Source organism: Manduca sexta, chromosome 5, assembly GCF_014839805.1.
Source record: "Manduca sexta isolate Smith_Timp_Sample1 chromosome 5, JHU_Msex_v1.0, whole genome shotgun sequence".
Classification (NCBI taxonomy): Eukaryota; Metazoa; Arthropoda; class Insecta; order Lepidoptera; family Sphingidae; genus Manduca; species Manduca sexta.
In genome coordinates this window covers 7,285,151-7,310,270 of record NC_051119.1, presented here as the reverse complement: position 1 = coordinate 7,310,270, position 25,120 = coordinate 7,285,151, and the positions used below count along the sequence as shown (strand labels likewise).

The following is a 25,120-nucleotide window of genomic DNA, read 5'->3' as shown; positions in this document are numbered from 1 at the left end:
TGTCACGTATGCTACATCCCATAATTATGTTATGTACTTGATATATTTAATAATATTTTAGAAATAGGCCAAATCGATTGGGATAGTACCTATAAACAATGTTATATTAAGCTGGTTTCATATTTTTGTCAATGAGGAAAAATACATAGTTTTATTTAGTAACCAATAACGTTTTTCGAGAAGTAAAATACTTAATATTGATTTACGATATATTATTTCAACTGTTTCTCTTTTCTCGTTTTTTGTCATTAATGTGTGTAGAAGACAAATAGTTTAGGATCAACGGTCGGACAGGCTAATGACACAGTAAACAAAGCTGTTTTAGCGCCTTTCTACAATACATAAGAAGCGGTAAATATTTACAAAATGACAGGAAAAAGAAGTGGAAATAACAAAGATTTTTTACAATAACACAATATCCATAAAGGCTATCTGCATTGCACCATTTAGTATCCTCAGCGGAGTTCGATTCTCGTATAGAAACAAACATTAAATCATGAATTAAATTGCTTGCTAATGTGCCTTTGTAAAGGTCTTTAACCAGCGTAAAAATCTCATTAGAATCATGTCCAATATTTTTGGGACATAAAACATCTCGTCCATAGGAAATCGTTACCTGTGTAGGTACCAAATTTGATCTGATCTCAACTCATTATTTGATAATATGTGTATTAAGTTCAACTATATTAGTAAACTTTTTGAAGGTATAATGGTTTTTGATGTTTATGCGAATGATGCACATTGAAATTAAACTATTTTCCGGATTTTATCCTCAAATGTAGGTAGACATTGTAACTTTGACTTTTTGGATGACCAACATATCAGTCACCCCGTGACCATGAAAGCTGCGGTCTTGAAAACATCGAAAGAAAATTATAATATAAAAAACCATAATAACATTCGGGATTTAGTTTTATTTTTGGAGGTAGTTCTCAATTACCCAGAGATTTATGAATTTTCACCATTATTCAATCGTAGTATCTAAAAGTTAGTATACAGAACCATTAAATTATAATTTACATTAAAATTCTACCTCTTATTTCAATTAACGTAACGTTGTAATTGCGTGCACATAGTTAAGATTTTGCCACGCCCAAGAGATGCATATGTTGAGAGACAACGCACGTTTACTTAATCGCTAATGTTGGCTTTCAGTCAACTATCCTGCCATTTCTTTTTTTTTATTAAACACTAGATAACCAACAAATAGTTAAAAACACTCACCAGAATGGAGACAGCTACATCCCTTTATCTATATATACATCTAATTTAACATGAGACGGATTTTTTCACTATACGACACTATATATACATCTACTATGGTCTGTATCAACAATCAGATATGTCACATTTCACTCGCGAACTTCTGAACGTATACCACATTCTAGATGTACGAAAGTGCAGCGTAAATAACGCTGACACCAACCCTCATACCAACTTCTCTTCAGCGAACTTTATTTTATTCAAAATATCCACTCCTGTTCTATCTGTCTCGTTGTTGTTTACGCTGTCCGTTTTCGATTCATCAGAAGATATGTTATTGTTGTCAACCTGCTCCTCAATTAGGTTCAGATCGGATTTCTTAGTGACTTTATTATGAGACATCTGAGGGTAGTGGTGCAACATAGCGGTTGTATTAAAAGTAATTTTACCGTATTTTACAAACTCTGTAGGACGTTTGGGCTTATCAACGCTCGTACTAGGAACGGCGTCGATATCATCATATCTATCAGGACTTTCGTCATAATCCCTAGCATCCTCTACGAGTCCAAGAGCTAGTCTCTTGCTTCTCCTAATGTTTTCCATGTATGCGTTATATCGGTTCATGTCTATAGTGTTGTTTTGTTTTAGCGGCAAGGAATTCGGTAGTTTTTTTGGTACGTTCTCCTTGTATCACAATTGCTTGTGTACAGTAGGTTGGGTGTTGGATTCCATCTTTGCCGCCGCGTCGGTGCGCGCGGCTTTCTTTAGCTATGTTTGTGATTGCACCATGGAGATGCTTGTAGTCTCTGTGACGATGGTGGGTGCAGGGAACTCCTCATTTGTCGAGTCATACATCGGGAACTCGCAGCAGAGTATGCATTTTAAGAATTTTGGGACTTCTACGTAAATTGCAGGTGGTATAGGTATAAGAGGAGAAGTGGAAGCTTTGTAGTATAAGTAGTCAGGGTTGTCTCTGTATTTCTCGTCTGCAGTGCGTTCTAATAGCGGTATCCCTGACAAGAACAGAATTATAGCGCTCGTAAAGAGTGGTGACATGATCGCAATCCATTCGACTCCTTCAATCACATTTAAAGATATAATAAAAATGCCCCACCAGAGCACCACTTCGCCAAAGTAGTTCGGATGTCTAGATAAGCCCCAGAGACCGTCGTTGCACCACTTTCCCTGATTCGTCGGTTCTTGTCTAAAGGCGAATTTCTGCAGATCTGCATACGTTTCTATCAACAGACCTATGACAAAGACTCCAGCCCCTGCTGAGTCCAACGTGGTCATGGTTTTCGGCGACTTAGGAAATGAGTGGTGAGGCGAGTTGATTATTATTACTGGTAAACTAACTATATACACCCATACAGCTTGAAATGTGTAGAAAACGGCGAATCTCAGCGTATTACTTTTTCTATCCTCGAACTGTTTGTCTCTGCCTATGTGATAGATCCTATATATGAGATATCCTGATAATCTCACGCCCCAAACACAGACAAACGCTGTTACCATTAGCTGCCTGCTGTCATAGCTTTTTAAATGGCTCCCACCTTGGCCGAGGAAGAATGTCAACAGTGCGATTATGACGAAGTTGGCGCCACCCGTGAAGTCTGTCACTTTGTCGCATTGGAACAGGGATGCTATAGTGAAGAACAGTATTTGCATGGCCACTGTGACCATAGCGCTTATCGCGAAGTTATTTCTATCGATCAACGGCTCCATTTTGCTAGAAACAGTATCGTCTTCTGTTACCGATTCACGTTCATAATTCACTATTTAATCACATTCACGTATCATTGTGTTCTAGTTGCGTTAAAGCGGAGTATTTGCCGTGCGAGCTGTGTTCGGTTACTAAAATATCCTACTGCGCATGCCTCGTGGCAGGGAGCACGCATGCGCGGATTCCATTTTATCAAGCTGTTTCGTAATCATAATTTAAGTACATTTAATTAGGTTTAGAATGTTAGGAAATGGGTCGCGGGAACAATATGGAGAATAGTGCCTCTCGGAGTTTGTGTCAAGAATCTTGTTTGCAAGCACTCAACTGGCGTGGTTTTATTTATAGTTGTAGTCAGATTTGGCTAGCGTGTCAACAGCACTTGTGTTTTAGAATGGATGTTTTGATTCGTTAAATCTAATGTTTATAATTACAAGATGAAGTTTACATTCGTGAAGATTGGCGGAATTGTTACGCGTTCGATTACCTCTTATTTTGCTCCGAAGTTATTTCAATATTATGCTTTAATTATACACGTTTTTTTCCGTTTATCGTGTTTATCAGTTTCAGCAAATTTAATTAGTTTAATTTAAAACGATATGTTTTTGTGATATCCCTAAATGATTACAAAAAGTTTGTATATTTTTCATCTGTTTTCTACCGACATCTATCGTTAAATAACGGCAACTTGAAAGTAGGATATCCCTATTCCTGGAAAATGACGCAATACACCAGCTACGTGTGCCAAGACAGGTAGTTAATATGGCGGATGGCTGATTCAATTCCGGTAAACAAATATAGGTCAGTTTAGAAGTAAAAAGAATTTGTTTTTTTTTTTATAGCTTTGAATGACGAGACGATTTTCCCGTTCGCCTGATGGTAAGCGATATGACCGCCCCAAAAACCATAGAAACACCATCCAACACCTTGAATATCAAAGTATTGATTGTTATTACTCTCGCCATCCTGAGACATGAGATGTTAAGTCTTATTATGTCCAGTAGTTACCCTGGCTACAATTAGATTAATTTATAAGAAGCTTTAGTATTTTTGTATTTATTTATCTTACGCAATACGATAAGTAAATATAGGTCAACACATAAGCCAAAAGTAACTCGGAAGGCGTAATATTTTTTATGACAGTCTTGTTAATGGCAATGGACTATAAAGAAGCCAAATATATTTCGGCGTGTATTCCAGCCCGTATACGTTCACTGTTTTGATATTACGTTACATTACATTTCTCTTGACTGCTTCGGTGGCGTAGTTGTAATGCGTACGCGGTACGACTACCGAGTTGATAAGTTCGAATCCTGGGTTGGTCCAAAAATAATTTTGACTTAGTTTTCACATCTTAAAAATGAATGATTCCCACCTCGGAGTCAGGAAATTGACTGCTCAGAAAACACGTAAGGCCGTTAATCCCGCGCTGGTCCTCTGTCCGGTCATGTCTGATTGCCCTATCACTAGACTATAAGAGTGAAAGAACAATGCACTTGTGTATTGCGCACACACTTGTGCACTATAATATGTCCAGCGTACTTGGTTGGTGACCGTTAAAATTGGCCGCCGTGGCCGAAATTCGGCTAGGAGTAATACATATTACATTCATTCACTCTTTTAATATATTTTTTTATAAATTACGAACCTATTGTAAAAAAATATTTTTAAGTTTTATGAAACATGTTTGAGTGGTGTTTAATTACAATTGAATTTTATCTTACTGATAAAATCTTTACAAGTGCACTCAATTATTTATCACTGTAGAAGTGCCGTCATATCTTATAAAGAATTCCGGATGTGACCGCCATTAAATAATATGATCTAAATTTAAAAAAAATTGGTACAGAAAAGGAAAATGTGTAACTGAACCGATTTTGAAAAAATCTGGATCAATCAGAAAATATATTCAAATAAAAAATCCAAATCTGTTAGTTAATAAATGACCGAGTTTTGAGGCAATCGACTTTTAAAAAATCACGTCGAATTGAGAACCTCCTATTGTTTTTAATTCGGTTAAAATGGCGGTTAATATTTCGTATTTTCGTGCAGCATCCTAATGCTGTACATACATTTTTCCCTATTGTTGAACTATTAAGACAAATATTTGTAACATTTCCTTCCTCAACATGTTTGTTTTCAACACGTTCTAAGTATTAACGATTTTGTCAGAAAATGACTCAATGTTTTGCAAATATGTATTGTACGCCGTACAATTAAAATATTATTTGAAAGTCTAAAAGCAATTAGTTACACAAAAGGAATTAGTTAAATAAACATGTAGAGGTTATAAAACCCATACGAATAATTGAGCGTAGATGGTTCCGCGCTTCTACAACTATCTTTGTTTTTGCTTAAGATATCAGCTATATTTAAATTAGACTATTTTACGAATTTTATCACGGTTTTAAGTAATATTTTACTTTTCTCCCGACGTTTCGAAGACTTTGCAGTCTTCATGGTCACGGGGGGGACCATTAAATTAAATGACATTCGCGTAAACGTAAGAAATCATTATATCAGCTATAGCTGATCAGCTATATCTACTTAGTTATAGTTTTAATTACTGATATGTAAAAAAAATATTAAATTAATTCTCGCTAGATTTTTGCGAAATTACCTAATTTTCGCTTCCGCTGTTATAAGTGTACGTGTTTAAACAATTATTATTATCAATACACCTTATCAGTGGATTATTGGTCGGTGTAGAGACCGTCTGATAAGAATACTTAGTAAATAATGTAACTAAATAACTTGAGCTCTTGATTTCTTTTGTATATAATTATCATGACTATTTTATTACTTCTTTGTTGTAAAGAAATAGACTGCTTATGATAAATTTAGTATGTAAAGTATTTTGTATTTTATTCTAATTATGTCTAAGAACAAATAGCACGGACACGAATCTCTGCTATAAACCAGTTCCTATTGAATATTAAATTATGAGCAGATTTTCTATACTGCTATCTCTTTTGCACTCTTGCACTGAATAGGCAGTGACGTCACGGTACTGGTATTGTACCTCATTTCTGTTACCTATTCTACTACAGTATAAAGGTTTGGTTATGTGGTCAGTATTTTTAAACGAAGATAATTAATTTTTACTTAAAATTTGATTTACAAAATAAAGCCCTATTGAAGCAAAAGAAGATAGAATTCAGGTTAAATAAAGTCGTACATTCAATACTTACGTAGCATTCTTTCCACGATCAATTTTGTTGTCACTAATGTATTCTGTGGCCATATCAGCTATTAGCTCTCTAAAATCTTCGCGGATCTTCTTGAAGTATATAGCATCGACCCTGGCGAGGTTCACAGTCATGGTTGCTTGCGGTGGAGTCAGAACTGCTTCTGGTTCGGGCATATCTTCAGGGTTGATTTCTGGTGGAGCTGGGAGAAATATGATTTTGAATATGGAATTATGAATTTATTTGATACTAAATTCATGAATGGTTATTTTTAGTGGAAGTAAAAAATGAATTATTGTTTATTTGTTTATTAGTAATAATGCAACTATGAAGATCTTAGTGGAATTGTGGTAACCACTAAACTTATAAGTTTAGCAAAAGCTTTGTACTCAAACTCACATTATATGCCATTATAGTATTCTAATTTATATAAACTATTTTAATCTTATATAATTCAAATGGTACTATAATAAACAGAATAATAAAACACTTACTCATCATTTTGAAGCTTATGCTGAATCCTCTGGTGAAGCTCATTCCGATCTTCGACTCGAACCTCAAGAACAGCCGGTCCACGTCGCTGAAGCGGAACCGCCTCTCGGAGTTCAGATGGTAAGTGAAGATTATACCCTCATGTCCAGAGTCGTCGATACCTCCTGCAAAGACCGAGGTTTTACTAAATGATGCAGGAGGTAACGGTAGTAATCTTGCCCTCTTTTATAAGAGACCTAACATACTAAACTGAGGTAGCTCCACCGATATTTACACTGTTTCACTGGTTACAATATTCCACAAAATAAACAAAACAAAACAAATAAACATAAATCAAGTATTTATCCCCGAAGGGATATGCAGAGAGCGCAACCAGGGCACCCACTTTTCGCCAAGTGTGTTCCGTCTCATGATGTTATAGATGGCAAGGCTATCGCGCTATCGGGCACAAATTCCAAACCTCGGGCTGATATTGAACAGAAAAACCCAAATATCACTTTGCCCGACCCGGGATTTGAACCCAGGATCCCCGAGCACTGCCGTTCCGCGCATGCAATGCAACTACGCCACCGAAGTAGCCACAATATCCTACAAACTTTCTTATTTATTTTCAGTTATTTTTATTAACATTTAGGTGATCTATGTTATAGAAATACTTTATGTTCCGTTAAAAACCTTTAATAGAAAAAATTGTTAAGTAGTGTACAAAAATCTTACCTGGTTTAACCAAAACGTAGTCACCAATAGCTCCGTTCACAGCAAAGCTAGTAACATTCATTTCGATTCCCATACCACGACCTTCTATGATCCAATCAATAATATTGTTGGTGGGGTAATTGTTAGGATAGTTCGGTGACGTCACCACGGTTGGTTTATCTGCACTCAGGGTTATGTGAATCGGGGCCACGTTTTTGGAGAATTCAGGGGCTCGAACATCCAGGTCCTCGCTGTGAACCATCGCGAACTGTTGCATTAGGTCATCAAGCTCTGCGCTTGACAATTCATCGACCATTTTGGTTCTCCTTTGACTCTCTGTTGTGGATTCCAATTTCGACTTCTCATCTTTTACTACCTTCTCTTCTGATTTGGTTGCTAATTTTGGTTCTCCCTCAAACTGCTCGACTTCGTCACTGCTCGCTTTCTGACTTTCGTCCACAAGGGCATCGTTTTTGTACATGATTGGTGTAGTCGGATTAGAAGCATTAGTTTTGTTCTCTGCGCTTTCCTTGACGTCGTCATCGAAATTGTATTCTTCTTTTTCTGCGTCCCCACTGTCGATTACTTCAGATGTTTCTCTATGTTTTGCGAATAGTTCGGAGAGATTGCTATCCATTTCTTCATAGTCGTTGTCATCATCTCTTTGCGATAGCAACAAGCCTTCATGATACGGTTTTCCGTATTTCTCTTCATAGTCCAAGACAGAGCTTCCGTTAACTTCTTCTGTGTCTTGCGGTTCCTTTGAATCATCCTTGCTAAGTTTTTGCAATGTGTCGTATAACTGTCTCAGATCTTCATCTAGATCTTCCTTTACTTTGGCAACAGTATCCTCCTCGCTAGCAATTTCTTCTTTAGGAGAATTATCCTCTTTTGGTTTTTCAGACGTAGTTTTAGGAAGATCAAAATCATCTTCGTTATCAGCCAAAAGTTTTTTAGTTTCGTCGAAAATCTCTTCCAGGTTCGATTGATCGTTAGCTGGGAGGTTTATTTCTTTCTTTTCTTCATCGAAGTCATTGACATCGTCATCTTCGTTCAAAAGCTCCTGAGTCTCGTCGAATATAGCCTTATCGTCTGCGATAGGTGGTTGTAAAGGTGCATGTTCATCACCCCACAGTAACGCGTAGTCCTCATTAGCTTCTTTTGCCCTAGTTTCAGCACTATCTTTTGAGCTTTCGTCTTTCTTGCCATCTTCAGCATCTCTTGCAAGTGTCTCGATGCTTTCAATGTTTTGACTTTCACCACTCGCCTTATCAATTACTTCTTCTTTGCTCTCCTCGACCTGACTATCTTTAGCTTCCTTTAACTCTTTATCCAGCTTTATTCCTTGTTTATTTAAGAAATCGTAGTCATAGTAATCATCGTAGTAGTCTTGAAGATCATCCTTTTCTTTTACTTTATCTTGCGCTGTAAAAGAAAAATAAATATTATATTTGGCTCTAAAGTAGGTAAAAATTATAAATGACCAAGTATTCAATTACTTTTAGTAAGTATGTTTGTTATAAATTGATGTTTCTGAGTTCCATACTCACGCAATCTTTATCTGTTATTGGTATTTTATGACAAGGGACTTCTTCCACGGAACGCATAGTGGAAGTATTTAGTGGAGATAGATACACGATTCAAAAGAGCTTCGAAAAAATAAATTAAGTATTTATTTTTAAACATATTTGTATCTGCAGATTCACAACATCATAGGGATGCTAAAACTATACATATTAAGTAAAAGATAATACTCAATAAAGACAGTCAAGCGATAAACCAAGACACGAAGGATGATAATACGTAAACGGTGTAAATGCATAAAGATAATATGAATCCAAAATAGAATTCAATCGTGCATGAAACCATATAGACAGCAGTGATAGACAAAAATAAAGCTTATTTCGTTCTACTAAACGTAAACAATGGGCATAGTTAGCGTAAACAAACGTATTATTATGACGCGCACTATAGTACGAATGCTAACATTTATAAATAAAGATACGAAACGTGGACACATAAACTAAAGGTGTAAAGCGAGCTTGGATGTTAATTTTTTAAACAAAGTTTAAATCAGAGAGTATTGATATGGGTTTTTATTTTGATCTAGCGAGATGACCCCGCTTCGGACGGTTGCACTAATTTTTATAGTCAGATGATTTGGTGGTTCGATCTATACCAAACTTCGTAGGATTACTCGTTAGTCTAATCTGAATATCGCCTAAAAAAATCATAAAAACCGCTCAAACTGTTTTAGAGTCTATAGGTAACATTCATACATATATTTATATTTATACAATAGCTTTTGCTCGTGGCTGCGCCCGCATTGTAATTTGTCCGAGATAAAACTGTTCGATCAATAATTGTTGATTTATTATTACTTTGCTCTTTTTTTTTATTTAACATAAGGTATAGCACATCGAATCGAACAAAGATAAACTGCTAAGCTAAATAATTTCTCGGGATAAAGAAACCTATGTCTTTCCCAACGTCTCAAACTCTCCATACCAATTGTTATGAAAAACCATTCAGTATTTTTTGAGTTTATCACGTTCAGACAGACAGACGCGGCAGGGGGCTTTCTTTTATACGTCAGAATATAGATAGAGAGATTAGCTGCTGTCCTTGTGAAAGACTCTTCCTATTCCTGCTTTCTGATATAAAAAATGTTAAGTCAATTGCAACTTCCTCTAAGTATCATCCAAATCTAGTGGTTTCTGTGTTTTCTCTTACAATCAAACATTTTACTAACCTTCCACATTTGCGACATTGTTTAATATAATAAGATTAAGAAGGCATTAGGAAAGTACACAACTCCGCAAGATAAACCAGCAATCGAGCAAACTGTGAATAGAAGTTGATACTAAAACAAAAAAATTACGTCACGAAGTAGTAGGTTGATTGATCAAAAATTATTATATATTTGAGAAAATTGTTAATCAGGGACCGCTATTATATAATAATATCAGCCCTGTATTATATACTGTCCCACTGCTGGGCACGGGCTTCTACTATCAAAAGGAATAGACCTTAGTCCACCATCCTTAGTGGGGATTTGACAGACTTCATATAACTTCAAAATTCTTATAGAAAATTACTCCTCAGATATGCGCGTTACCTCACGATGTTTTGCGTCACCGTTAAATCAAGCGATAATTCACAAAGTATACACACATAAATTTAAAAAAGTCAGAGGTGCGTGTCCTTGGGTTTTGAACCTGCGGACATTCGTCTCGGGAGTCCGTTTCACTCCCAACTGTATAGCCGGGATGGCTATTACAGGATCTGTAATAGCCATCACTATTTGTTGCTAATATTGACGTATACTCTATAGACACGAACATCCATATAAACTTTTTGTTTAAAATCTAAACTAAAATGGCAACCAAAACGTCACGTTGTGTATTTATATATGAACAACAAATAATTTTACATATTTGACTTATATTTTTTATTCACATCCAGGTTTACACTTAGATTCGCGTTTTTATATTATGAGCGCCATTCCGTACACAACCGCAAGCATCAATATTGACCCCATACTAAAATCAGTTTGAATGGATGACAGTTCAATTCAGTTGAACACAATGAATGTTCGAAACACCAAATCTAGTACGTTGTACGTATAAGTATATCGATGGTTGCTAATAAATGATTCATTCATTAATTCTCTATCATAAGTTTGATCAATTATGAAATTTTTCAAAGATGACAACTTCTGGGTTTCAACCGAACCGACAGATATCACAGTTTTAGGAACTGACGCGCCCTATCTTATATTCCAACATTGCTTAATACCAATTGCACACTTATCTGTTGCGCAAACATAATTAATTGTGAAATTCTTCGCAGTAATTCGATATATCCTGTACAGTATTCGGCATAATAATTAAGCTATAAAAATAATACAGTACTCGGAAGTGAATATTGTGATATTTATTTCTTTAACTCGATATGTGTATACATTCAGCTACTTCACGAATTGTAAAAGGAAGAGCTAAAATAAAAGCCATAAGAGTTGTCACAACAGAAAGTCACAAGTTTGATAATAGTAATAGTATCTTTGACTGTTACTGTCAATATATCAGTTATTTTAAGATTATATTTAATTAGTTTTAAATACAGTAGGAAAATAAACCAATAGCAATAAGATGTAAAATAGTTGTAAAGTATAATAAAAGATAAGATAAAAAACAGGCCTTATTCTAGAAATAGGGGAAAGGAGAAAAAATATATATATCAGTTAGTTTCGGGTCCATAAAGCATCGTCTCTCACATCTACATAATTTGACGTTTCCTTGCGGTCAATATAACCTAATATATTTATATTGTGATAATTTTTATAGGGGCATGGAAAATTATCCTACTGCATAATATAGTGAGTGAATTGGGATCCAGATAGTACTAACTGACGAGAAATATTTATCTCCCGTCAATCGACACAATTATGCCGGCCTGGGGCCTTATTCTCTATCTCGCACGTTATTATAACAGTGCGTAACAAGCACGTAACACAACGCATCATGTTTAGGACTATAGAAATATGACTTACAGAATACCATTCCACGCACATTTCTCGGAGATAACATGACACGGCCGCGTTACGCGTTTACACAATCATACAGAATAAGTGCCCAGAATAAGGGCCCTGTTTAAAACCGTATACTTGACACAGGCTGATCCCAGAACGCTACACACTTGGACCACTGTGGGTTTAGATTTTAACACGTTGTGTACGGTGGTCGCTATCCGGTTTTATATAAATTTCCTACCACCAGCAAGTTACTGGCGATTAGATAGTATTTTCGTATCAAATTTGCACATACGTGTCAAAACAAACATGTATGAAGCGGTAGTAAAAGGCGTAGTTTTAACTCAAGTCATAAGTTATGTGTGTGTACATTTCTTGCGACCGTAAGGTCAAAGTGATAAAGGTTATTACGTAATGACAGATAAACTGAGCGATGTACCTCATTGCGAACAATCGGCTTACAGAGAGTTCATCTGCTGTAATACGTATATAATGTATATAGAGAATGCAATGTGCCATTCAAGAACCTTTGTTCGATATGACAGTTATTGCTGTTTACTATAAAATATATAGATAACATCTGAGGAATCGTGGATAGATCGACCATTGTACACGAGGTGTTAAAACCGGCCATAGTGGCTTACGTAAGTGTATTGTGTTCCGAGATTAACCTGTATATATCCACCAGGCCGGCATAATTGTATCGACTGCCATGGGGTAATCATCTCTCGTCAGTCGACATTCTATTGGACCTCACTTCACTTACCATCAGGTGCAATGGGATTAGTTTACCGCGCGCATACAAAAAATAAAAAATAAACTACATAGTTGACGAAATGTGGGTGTACACCTCTACCTAGCCCTGAAAAAGGAATTCATGATGCCTATATATGTAATCATGGATGTGTTTTCGGCGTTGGAAGTAGGAATAGCTTCTTTTCATGGAGCAGAGATAGAATGCCTTCAAATAAAGTCGACCACACTCGCATACATGTATGTCAAGACAAAAAATGTATTCACCTCTATTGATATATTTGTCTTTAGACACTTATGTTTCATTCAAATAAAAAGAGAGCTCTTCTTAAGTGAGTAAGACAAACATTTCTTCAGTTAGGTGGTACTTCTTATCCAATTGTCAAATAATGCTATCAAAGAGAGATGATGAAAATTTTCGTGCAATTTATGAAAATTGACATGCACGGGGTCGCTAGCAAAGACTGTTTTATAATTTGTCTATACAGGGTGGTGACGACATAGCGACATTAAATGAAACCATATACCGAGTATCACGTTAGTAGTTCGTATACCAAAAATTATCAAATTACAATCAATGGTTTAGCCGCAGGAATTATTTTTTACTTTAACGATTTTAGAACATGATGTACATGCATTACGATTTAGCCACGCAAGTTCATTAGGTCATTCACCTCAAAACAATTTCATTTACCTACATGCGTAATACAAATAAATACAATGTGCTACTCGCTACTCAGAAATAATATTACAATATTTTATTGTATTGCTGGTTGTATTTAGACCTAATCACAATAAAGATAACATTATTATTATTAGCAAAGAGAGATTGCCGAGGCGCACCACTTGTTTTGTAAACTGGTAAGATAGCTACGTTGTCAATTCGACATTTTTGTCTAAACATGTAGGTAAGTGTCGGCAAAAATACCCGGTGTAAGGGAAGCGCTACCGAAAACGAAGACAGCGCGATCGAATGATTAGCTCTTCGAAAGAAGAGAACGTTCTTATACAGCGTTACGTATGGATAGATAAACTAAACTATTAATTAGAAACAAAATTCAATATTATTAAAAAAATATCATAATGTAAGTTGTAAGACGCACATCAGCTGATGCTGCGCGGCGCGGCGGCCGACACCTTGTCGGCATTTCTTTTGTAGTTCGTACGCGTGTATATTAGTTTTGATTAAATGTTCAAGTGTTTACATGAAATGTGAACCTAGTGACCATGACCACAATTTTTAGATTACGTTCATGAATGAAACTTTACGCCCAAAAGGGACCGCCAAATAAGTACGTACGTACGCCTCTTACGTGCAGTGCCTACAGGTCAGATGAGGTTAATAAACAATATTATAAAGGCTGGTATGTTTAATTTAGATTATTTTCGCATTTAGTTTGTTTGAAAAATTAGATTCTTGTAGTTTTGCGTAATAACTTTTTTGATAATTTTAGAGTGTTTTGATCAACTAGTGGGGTTCGTGTTTTCATTTAATGTCGTTATGTCGTCACCACTCTGTATACTTACATAAAAATAAATGTGTATATGATCCAGTGGCGGCGGGGAAACTTATGCGAAAGGAAACTTAACACAACAAAGTACTAACAATACGCATAAATGGTCTGCAAATCGTTCTAATCATAATTAGATTTTACATTAATTATGAAAGGGAGGTCGACAGGAATTTGCTTATATGGAACCTTTTCCATTGGTATATTCCCTAAATTCTCTAAAACGGCTGGACCGATTTGTATAAAGTTTTTAAGTAATCTACACATTAGCCCAGCGGTTGATCCAGTGAAGTTTAAGAGTAATTTGACCAGAATTCATGGCTATAAACTGGCTACTCATGCAAAACCAAAGCGAGGTGTTAGTATTAAAATAAATAACAACATTGCAACCACAGGAAATTGGATATATTATTGAAATAGTATGATTAAGTAATTGGAATACGTAGTTTGACTTGGTGATATTTTTCCTGTTTGCAATTGTAGCGGTTGGCATTACAAATTGTTCAGCAAATACTATTATCCGTGAAATGGAAAAATAAACAATATGTTTTATTGCTTAGAACATAAAATTTGTTTTTATAAATGTATGGACTTTGGACTTCGGATTATCTAGGCGTTATGTTTTACTACCTTATTGTTTTTTGTTAAAGAATTTAGGCATTAAATTACTATTTAGATGGTCAAATAAGTTCTCTCAGACACTCTTTGTGTCTCCTTAGTACCTATAAGTATACCTAGCATAGTCTCTTAATAATAATAATACTAATGATTTCTTATGTTTACGCGAATGTTAGGCATTTAAATTAAACTATTTTCCGGATTTTATTGTGGTTTTAAACCGTTAAAAACCGTGATAAAATCCGTAAAATAGTTTAATTTAAATAATAATACTACTTATATTCGTGGACAACGGTGGGGATTTTGCATTTGCTCAATATAATACTACTAGCGACCCGCCCCGGTTTCGCACGGGTGCAATGCTGATACTAAATACAATACAGAAAAACTGTGAACGTTGTATATAAAAACATAGCGGCCCGCTCTGGCTTCGCACGGGTATAACATAACAAAATAACATAACATCTATTAAAAAAAAACGCATCAAAATCCGTTGCGTAGTTTTAAAGATTTAAGCATACAGAGGGACATAGGGACAGAGAAAGTGACTTTGTTTTATACTATGTAGTGAAGTACTTAATTTGTAATGGCGATAGGCTCGCCCCCTATCATATCATGGGACGGAATATACTTGGCGAAAAGTAGGTGCCCTGGTTGCGCCTCTGCATACCCCTTCGGGGATAAAATGCGTGATGTTGTGTGTGTGTGTGTGTTGTGTGTTAATAATTAGTATACGACAATTTTAGTTCAGGCATTAGATAATTAAGTTTCTCGCTTCAAAAACACCATTGTTATTGTCGCGCGTATTTTCCACGAGATAACTGTATCCTAGTTTAATTAAATAAATATTTGTTTTGATAAAACCGACCCTCGTAGGGATTAAGTACTTTATTTGTTAGGCTTCATGCAGAAACTGTTGCCGAGTACGAATGTAATAAGTATATTTTTTTTTTATTGCTTTGAATGATGAAACGAGCTCATTCGCCTGATGGTAAGCGATACGACCGCCCATAAATAGTAGAAACACCTTGAATTACAAATTGTTGTTTGGTATTACACTGCGCTCGCCATCCTGAGACATGAGATGTTAAGTCTTATTATGTCTAGTAGTTATACTGGCTACAATTTACAATGTCCTTGAAAACGGAACATAATAGTGACTACACACTGCTGCTTGACGGCAGAAATAGATATTGCAGTGGTACCTACCCAGGCAGACTCTCACATATGAGAGACCTACCACCAGTAATATACTGCTATGAAACTGTCAGTACTCAGTAGATATAATATAATAAAAATAAAAACTTGATTTCACATGTCAAAAATGTTACCCAAATAATTCCTTGACAATGACGGATGTGCAAACCGCACCTCGCAAAAGGAAAAACTGCATAAACACGAACAAATTGCCTTGTCTTACCGAAGTATACAACGTACAGTCAGCAAGAAAAGCTGTTGAATAAATTCAAAATTTCAAATTGCATTAAACTCTTTCCCTTGTATTCATAGACGTTTTTTATCTAAGGACGAGACGATATTGAGATACAACAATATTAGCCAATGACAACGGTGTAATGGCTATGCACTGCGAAGGCTGCCATGCCATCAGCACTGAGAAACAGACTTGTTATCACAGCGATACTCCGTCTTCAAATAAACAACGTCTATGAATAAGGGGCTTTGACTTTTATGTCCGTAACAACAGACATTTTTTCTTCAATAATATACTTATTCATAAGGTTTTTTTTAGATAAAGAAAAAATCATAATATTATGATTGAATGTAACGTGTAGAAGAGTTTTAAAGTTTCGAATTTGTTTATCTACTTTTGTGTCTGACTGTACATTGTTGTGGTACTGCGCGTCTTTGTCGATGAACACTTATTTAATTCATTGTATAACAGACGTATAATTTGCAGAGACGGACGTCGAGTCTGCGTAATCTGCAAGCGTTCTTGATCTTTATTACAATTGGATAAGAACATATAAGTATGTAAAATCGGGATACAGGATTAATTAAACAACTTTACCACTTTTAAAACTAATAATATTTTTTCCGCCTCTTTTCATACTGTTTTCCCGCGAGCCCGCCATCTTGCAGTTATATTTTTTTAAATCATCAGTGCACCCAGGAAACCCAAACATTCAGCCCACATTTATTATCAGTAGGAAAATTGTAACTTAACGAATCTACTCTGATATTAATGCCGAATACATCAATACTTATGTAATTCTCAGGTAATTCCCCGACGAAGCCCGCGGATTCCCCGAGATTTCGAAATAAGTAATTGCAAACACTGTATTTAATTACCAAATTGCTTAGGTAGATTTTACCTATATCATGTTTTTATACTTACAATAATATCAAAGAAATATTGGTAAGTTTGAGATTTTGATTACATCTTTGGAAGTATTGGGCCTATTTTTTATATATAAATAGAAAAAACTAAGAAGTTGTAGGTACTGTTCTTGGGCAATATTTATTAATATGATTTTATACTGAAAGACAGGCAGGTAGAGTCACGTGTAATAATTAGTTTCCGGTACCGTCAGCAACAAAAGTAGTTGAACAAATTCAAAATTAAAGTCGCCTTTAAATTTTTGTGTCCTTTCAACATTCATTTTATTGACTAAAATTACTTTTATTTTAGTACTAATTATACTCCATTCGCTTACTTTATTGTAGACAAAGAAATAGTATATTTTGACGTGTAGTAGTGCTTTAAAGTTTTAAATGTGTTTAAACACTTTTGTGGCCGACTGTACGTTCAAGGATAGGTGAAACACAAATTACGGTATAATTACAATAATGTATGTTGTTTGTACGTCAAAGAATTCCATGCGAAAAATTCCTGGAACGAGACCAAAACAATGCATTTACAGACGGTTATAATATATACGGTTATATTGCTAGTGGTAGGATATATTTTATATCCACTCGAAAAGTGACCATCAAACACAAGGTTTTTAAACCTGCCATAATGGCCCACGTAAGTGTGTCGCGTTCCGGGATCAGCCTGTGTATATCCGGTTCCAACAGGCCGGCATAATTGTGTCGACTGCCGAGGGGTAATCATCTCTCGTCAGTCGGCATTCTATTGAACCCCAATCCACTTACCATCAGGTGCAGAGAGGTCGCTTTGCCGCGCACCTATAAAAACACCTGCGTATAATTTATATCGAATGTACTACTATCACGCATAATCAGTTGATAGTCTTATCAATGATAACATTCAAAACACCTCGCTTTCAATTGAATATTATTTTATTTAAGACTTTTATAAAACATACGTCGTATAAATTCTAACACAGAAAAATCATTGAAATCTTGTTAAAAATCTATAAGTTATAAGCCATTGAAATTTGGGAGTAGCGGTGAGTATTAAAAACAGAAAAGGGACGAAATACTTGCACGTGACGTCAGCGGATTACGATGCGTACGAAAGAAAGAGATGAAGCGATACCGGACTCCACGCCCACTTCTGCATGGCAATATTTGTAATTTGAATTACTGCGTCATTTCTAATCGAATTTTAATACTGTTTCTAATTGCTATAACATATAAAAAAAATCCACAAAACTAAACAAAGTCAAATACCCTATTTTCAGTTCTTGTGTGACACCTTAAAACATTCTCTACTAGACTCAAGACAGCTTTGGCATAAATAAAAAAATCGATGTCGCCTTTTTTCAATCCGACTTTTTTAAGAACATGTTTTTTTTTTATTTGAACATAATTTCCTGCGTCATTATTCGTCTCTGGACTGTACAGACGACTCTAGCCCCGAGTTTAAAAAAAGAAATTCGTTTCCCGCTTTTTTGCAGTATTTTTTATGATCGTCTAAAAATATGAAATGATGGTTATATTTTTAATTACCGGATGATGCGATAATTAAGATTTCTTGACATAAATGTCGGTGTAATGCGTCAATGTATGTCGGTATGTTTATTTCTTCAATTATCAACTGAACATTAAGGAAAACAAAACAACAGTTCTAATTAATTATTATATGCACGTGGCTTTTTGATTTAATAATATCAGCTCTGTATATACTGTCCCACTGCTGGGGACGGGCCTTCTCTACTATTGAGAGGGATTAGGCCTTAGTCCACCAAGCTGGCCTAGTGCGGATTGGTAGAGTTCACACACCCTCAAAAATCCTATAGAAAACATTACAGGTATGTAAGTTTCCTCACGATGTTTTCCTTCACCGTTAAAGCAAGCAATAATTCACAAAGAATACACACATAATTTTAGAAATTCAGATATGTGCCCTTGGGATTTGAACCTGCGGACATTCGTCTCAGCAATCCGTTCCACACCCAACTAGGCTATCGCCGCTTACTTGCGCTTATTGATTTACACATTGATTATTCCTTAAATTCTTAACAATTAAATTAATTATACTTCCTTATTGGAAATATTTTATCTTTTAATTGAATTATAGATTATGCTTAAATATTTCTGCCTTATTGTTAAAAATGACCTTTAATCTAATTGACTTACGAACGACTTGGGCTTGTTTCACGTATCAAATAATTTTAGTTATCAATAATTTTTTGGCACAATGTTATTTCTTTACCTTTAAAACTCATTTATTAACGCAATGTAAATAGGACCCTAGTGATAGTACGTTGTACTTATAATAAAAATAAAATTCCATGCGGACTCGTCGGTAGAACCAATGCTTTATAAGCAACAAATGCTTCAGTTCAATGACTCCCGGATGTAAAACGAAAATTTATTCCCATTACGCTTCGGAGAGCAATTGAATGCTGATTGAATGGATTGTAAAGTGCGGGCTGTTTTAAGTCTGTTCATACAACTCATTTAACTACATAATATAGTAGTAAACTATAAATGTTTGTATAATTATTGTGAAACTGACAATTCAGCTGCTACAACTTACAACTAATCATCAGTCATCGATATGTATGTACTACGTACTAGATTTGGCGTTCCGAACATTCATTGTGATCAACTGAATTGAACTATAATCCATTCAAATTGATTTTAGTATGGTGTTAATATTGATGCTTTTGGTAGTGTACGGAGTAGCGCTCATAATATAAAAATGCGAGTCTAAGTGAAAATCTGGATGTGAATAAAAAATAAGTACTTATTAGTCAAATAAGTAAACTTACTTGTTGTACAATTGAATAAATAGATTATAACAGTGACGTTTTGGTCGCCATTTTAGTTCAGATTTTAAGCAAATAGCATGGACGTTCGGGTCTATAGAATATACATCAATGTCATCAGTTAAATGAGTGCAGCGTTACTTTCCGACTTAGGTAAATATTAAATTAAATAAAACTTAAAAATCAAGAGTAATGCAGCTTCCTTATAGTGAAAAGAAATTCATAATCGGTTCAGTAGTACCTGAGATTAGCACGTTCAAAGAAACAAACAAACTCTTCTGTTTTCTTAGTATAGATTTGACATACAATAAACTAAAACAATCTTTATGTCCCACCAAGTTAAGACACCTCTTTACTGTAGCAAAAATAGCTGAGTCATCAATACATTAATTTGTTTTCCATTCAGTTGGAGTGACGTTTTGCAGTTATAAATTTTTATATTTCCCAAGACCTTTACCTATACGAATATTTGACTGCGCACACACAACCCACCATTCGACTTATCTTTGGATGACTCATGTTATCATAATTAGCGTGTAGGTATAAACTTTTGGGTCAAGGCTATGACCGGATCTGACGTCATATCTGGGAGATTTGTGCATGGGTTTGTATTTACTCACAGACGCAGTATAATCAATTTATTTTGATTGAATTATAATAGAGTTTATATTTGTATGCAGAATTTGCTCCATACACCCGATATTTTAATGTTACAAAAACCGACTTATTATCACTTTGAAATTTGAATTACTGCCTCATTTCTTATCGAATTTTAATGCTGTTTCACAGGATTTCTTTTTTGTACTATCTGCTGTTACAAAACATATTCAAAAATGCATAAAATAAAACATAGTCAAATACTTAATTACTAAAGCATTACAGATATTGAGGACAGGTGAAATCAGATCAACTTCAGATCGGTCGAAAATATTGGGAACGATAGAGCCCCTAAGTTTCGGATTGAAAAGTGTAATGCCATGGCATATTGACTTTTATTACGTAGTAATAGTGTCGTTAGTTATAAATCCATTCTTACAAAGATTTTTCGTCTATTCTAAAGGGTGGAACGTTTAAATGTCGAATAAAGTATTTTACTTCAGATTTGTCAAAGGATTAGGGATATTCCAAAAACTCATCAGGGTGACAAGCGTAACGCCAAAGGATATTAGCTTTTATTAAGTACCAATATAGTGCAATTTAATTTGTAATTCAATTCAAGTAGCGTTACTACTGTTTATGGGGAGTCGTGACATCCATCAGCGAACACCAGTCTTATTCACTGTGTAAATAATAATAATCTTTATTGGCAACTGTTTACGACTTAGATTAGATTACGTGTACGTGCATAAAATTTATCGCATATATTAGCATTATTTTCTAGAAAATCTTCCATTTAAGTAGTTATAATAGAAGCTAGTGTTAGCAACAAACCAAATTCAAATCCTGCGTCACATGATTTTTCCAAAATTTTACTTTGACGGAAGAGGGTGACTACGATTTTTGCATCCATTAATGCCACAGTAAAATGAGATTAATGACATTACACTGAAAACTCTTTTCTCAAAAGCCAGTATGAGTCAATGTCTGAACGTAAACAAACTTGAATTGAGTAATACTAAATTAACATAAATTATATTCAACGTAATTTTTATGTTTAAAACCTGAAATCATACTGACATTTCTATAAATTTGTATTTTTCTGTCGTACATATTTAAGGGCCCTAAAGATCATTATTGATTACTAACAAAAAGGTGTGAAATTGACGATTGTCCATTGTGAGTTATGACGTATCCGAGTAGATAAGTGAGCTCGGCTAAGTTCGGATACAGGGTAAGATCGTATAACACAAAAATACCGCTAAAATATGATTATAAGGGCTAAGATCGTATAGCACAAAAATATCGCTAAACTGTGTTTATATTTTTAATTTAGCCACATAGGTGGCGATGCTGTTAGTTTTTGCCTCTTCTCATATTTCGTATTTGATAATACGACCAAAAATATGTACGCTATGGGCAGTGAAACAAAAAAAGTGGATTTCACTCTTAACACTGATCAGGTCTTCTACTTCGTTTTGTGGACCTTATTACACGAGCTTTAGAAGCGCTATTAGAACGTAGTCCGAACTTACTCCGCGAAAACCCGATATTTTCTGAGGATATTATTTTTTTATAAAGGTATAGTGATAACTATCACAAGAAGTAGCTTTAATAATAACCAGTTGGATGTATTAAACGCCAGTATTACAAAAAAAAAATCCAGTTTCAACTCATCGAAAACCCGTCCGAACTTAGCCGAATGCGCTTATTTGCCATTTATATCCCTCAAAATCAAAGAAAGTTAGGTAACAACCAGGATAGAAGCATTTTTCTTAGACAATATAACATTAAGTGATGCTGTGTTCTCTATAATAAATAGATATATATTTTACGGAAAACTTTATATGAAAAAGTATACCTATTATAATTAATCATACAAATGCTGTCTTTTAATTGATAGAATACCTCTCTGTAAGGTAATAGATTTAATTCTGACGTGCAAAGAGATACCATGTTTTGTATTCGTATAAACAATTCTGTTTTCCTCTTACACGACGAATATAATTAAAATAAAAAAGTGTACCTAGTATCTAAGAAATGTCTTCTTTTTATCGGTAAAATTCTGTAAGATAGTAAATTCAGTTCTGTCATGCAAATATTCATCAAGACCCTTATTCTGTATGATACTGTATACGCATAACGCGGCCGTGTCATGTTATCTTCGAGAAATGTGTGTGGAATGGTATTCTGTAAGCCAAATTTCTATAGTCCTAAACATGATGCGTTGTGTTACGTGCTTGTTACACACTGTCATAATAACGTGCGGGATAGAGAATAAGGCCCCAAGTTTTGTATTCCCATAAACAATCCTGTTTTCCTCTTACGTGACGAATATAATAAATGCATTTGGACTTCTGCCTACACCACAAGCTTGTTTACAAATTATAAATAGACATGAAAGTAAACTGCGAATGATTTTCAGAAAAAAACAATGAGCAAATTGTGTAATGACTGCGCGTAAATCAAAATAGACAAAACAAAGGATAGGTAAAAATAGAAAACATTTGATCTGTCAGGGTATTAAAGACAGTATTATGATTCACATAAAGTGATTTATCGCTTGACAAAGCACGATTTATAGGTTAAATACAATGAATACGAACGTAATTTTGGTACACTTTAAAGTCTATTGTCATCTGTTAGTTGCAAGTCATTTAAATATGCAAAACAAAATATTTACGTCTAGAATCCTAAAATAATCATAATCACCGTAGAATCTAAGATACCACAAAGTCGATTTTCGCTTGCTCATTTAAGATTAAATTTGACAAAAACAATCCAGAATTACATCATATTTCCGCTAATATCATATCATGCTCAATTAAATATATTCCTTATATTTCAAAACATTTCCTGATATTTACCTGCTATGCAGCCGCAAACCACAAACAAACACAATAATATTAACTTCATTTTTAAACACTGAACATTGCGCGCGCGCACGTCTGCTTGTCACGGTGTCTCGCGTCGACTGCCGGGCGCGGCCGTGATAATGTTATCAAAATCTACCCAGGGACGGACTTAGGGGAAACCGTGCGTCATCTTTATTGGAATGATGGTTACTTCATTAGAAGTTTAGGGGGTATATAAATTAATTATATTCTGAGAACAATTTAATTTATTCTCACATATATTCACCGACTTACATACACTTACACCCACTTACATCTTTTATCAAAAAAGTCATAGAATGAGGCCAACTGGTGCATTCACTTTTCGCCAAGTGTAGACTTTTCCAAGATATGATAGGGAAGATTTCATTATTCTATAAATAGTTTTACGTATCACAATTTTTTTAGTTTATGTGATACTTAAAATGAAAGAGTAGATATTATTTTATCGTCTTTGTTAAATTAATTTGGACAGCATTAATTTTTAATATTTATTTTGTGATTATATATATGTTGATGATTCTTTTTTTGTGACGGCAAAAACTGCACCGCATCTGTTCGTAAATATGGCGATTGTCGACACTCGCCGCAATTATGCCGCCCCTCCTAATTGCTATGTAAATGTATTCATATAGGTCTACTTGTGACGTTGGTTATAAGTAATTTATATTTATAATGTAATTATATTTAACTGTTGCTGGACCCCATTTACCAGCGGAATGTTTGCCGGCAAACATGACAGCTACATAATAAGTTTATATACCACATAATAAGGTTATTTTTCCGTGACACGCGTAATATCATGTAACTGTTATGTAGCTGTCATGTTTGCCGGCAAACATTCTGATGCTAAATGGGTTAAACTAGCATTTGATAGTAGACTCGCTTGTGTGAAATTCCGGGAATAGTAGTCGCAATTCATATTTTCCGGGATCAAATGTACCCTAAATGATCATAGACCTCGGTGGCGTTATTGCGTACGAGGTACTGTTTCTACTCTGAGATTTTTGGTTCAAATCCCGGGTCGGGCAAAGTGATATTAGGTTTTTTTTCACATTATCAACTATTCAATTTAGGGAATTTGTGTCGAATATAGAGATAGACTCGACGCTATCTCATCATGGGACAAAATACAGAGTGAAAATTGGGTGTCCTGGTTGCACTACCTATCTCTTCGGGGATAAAGTTTGTGCATTTAAACGTTAATCGAGCATTAAGTCTATCTCTATTTAGTATAGGAAGTTTCTATAAACATTCATTAAAAACGGGACCATTATATTAGGCCATAGTCCGGTCAATCAAGACATACTAAGTTACAAAAATTCCCATCCAGTTGAAAATGGGTAAAAATGTTCAAAAAATAATTCAAAATAAAATTTCAAAACTCCGCATAAACATAATTTAGGCACAGAGATAGCAAAAGTCCCGAATTCATATGCTTGTAGAAAAAATATGTTACCAAAACATGGTAGAAAAATTAAATAAAACTGATAATCACGAAAATTAAATGTAAAGCTCTTAACTTGATATTTTTTACTTAGATTTGCAAAATAGCTTCATAATCAATTAATATTTCAGCCTTAAGTACACCTCTGTACGTAAAAAAAAACAATTTTATTAGTTTATTATCGAAAGATAAAGAAATGGATTTTATGCGTAACGGAATGTTCCTTAACAAAAACAATATCCCCAATAAACTAAAGTTATAATATTTTATAATAATTGTGTTGTTACTGTATTATTTTGTCTCTTTCAGTATTTATAGATTAACCAGGA

The 25,120-nt window shown here is 34.8% G+C and overlaps 2 protein-coding genes across 3 annotated transcripts in view; both read right to left on the bottom strand.

Annotated features, from left to right (window-relative positions):
* The window catches only part of LOC115444639, a 29,673-nt gene extending 6,209 nt beyond the window's left edge, over window positions 1-23,464 (bottom strand). The window contains exons 1-5 of one of the 2 annotated variants that reach the window (XM_030170491.2): window positions 23,318-23,431; window positions 17,830-17,862; window positions 7,321-8,724; window positions 6,606-6,767; window positions 6,115-6,313 (exon numbers count right to left, since the gene is read on the bottom strand). In XM_030170491.2, coding sequence (XP_030026351.2) covers window positions 6,115-6,313; window positions 6,606-6,767; window positions 7,321-8,724; window positions 17,830-17,862; window positions 23,318-23,366 — 1,847 coding nt within the window. In that variant the 5' untranslated portion in view covers window positions 23,367-23,431. Of the gene's footprint in view, window positions 1-6,114; window positions 6,314-6,605; window positions 6,768-7,320; window positions 8,725-17,829; window positions 17,863-23,317 lie in introns of both variants that reach the window. The other variant, XM_030170493.2, reaches the window with a different exon arrangement.
* LOC119191362 lies at window positions 1,799-4,732 on the bottom strand. Its single transcript, XM_037445266.1, has one exon. It carries the CDS (start codon window positions 2,926-2,928, stop codon window positions 1,972-1,974), a length of 957 nt encoding a protein of 318 aa, XP_037301163.1. The 5' UTR covers window positions 2,929-4,732; the 3' UTR covers window positions 1,799-1,971.
* Window positions 23,465-25,120: the final 1,656 nt, after the last annotated feature.

Excerpts from the sequence above, each read along its gene's own strand:
- LOC119191362 (XM_037445266.1), bottom strand. The coding sequence starts at position 2,928 with ATGGAGCCGTTGATCGATAGAAATAACTTCGCGATAAGCGCTATGGTC.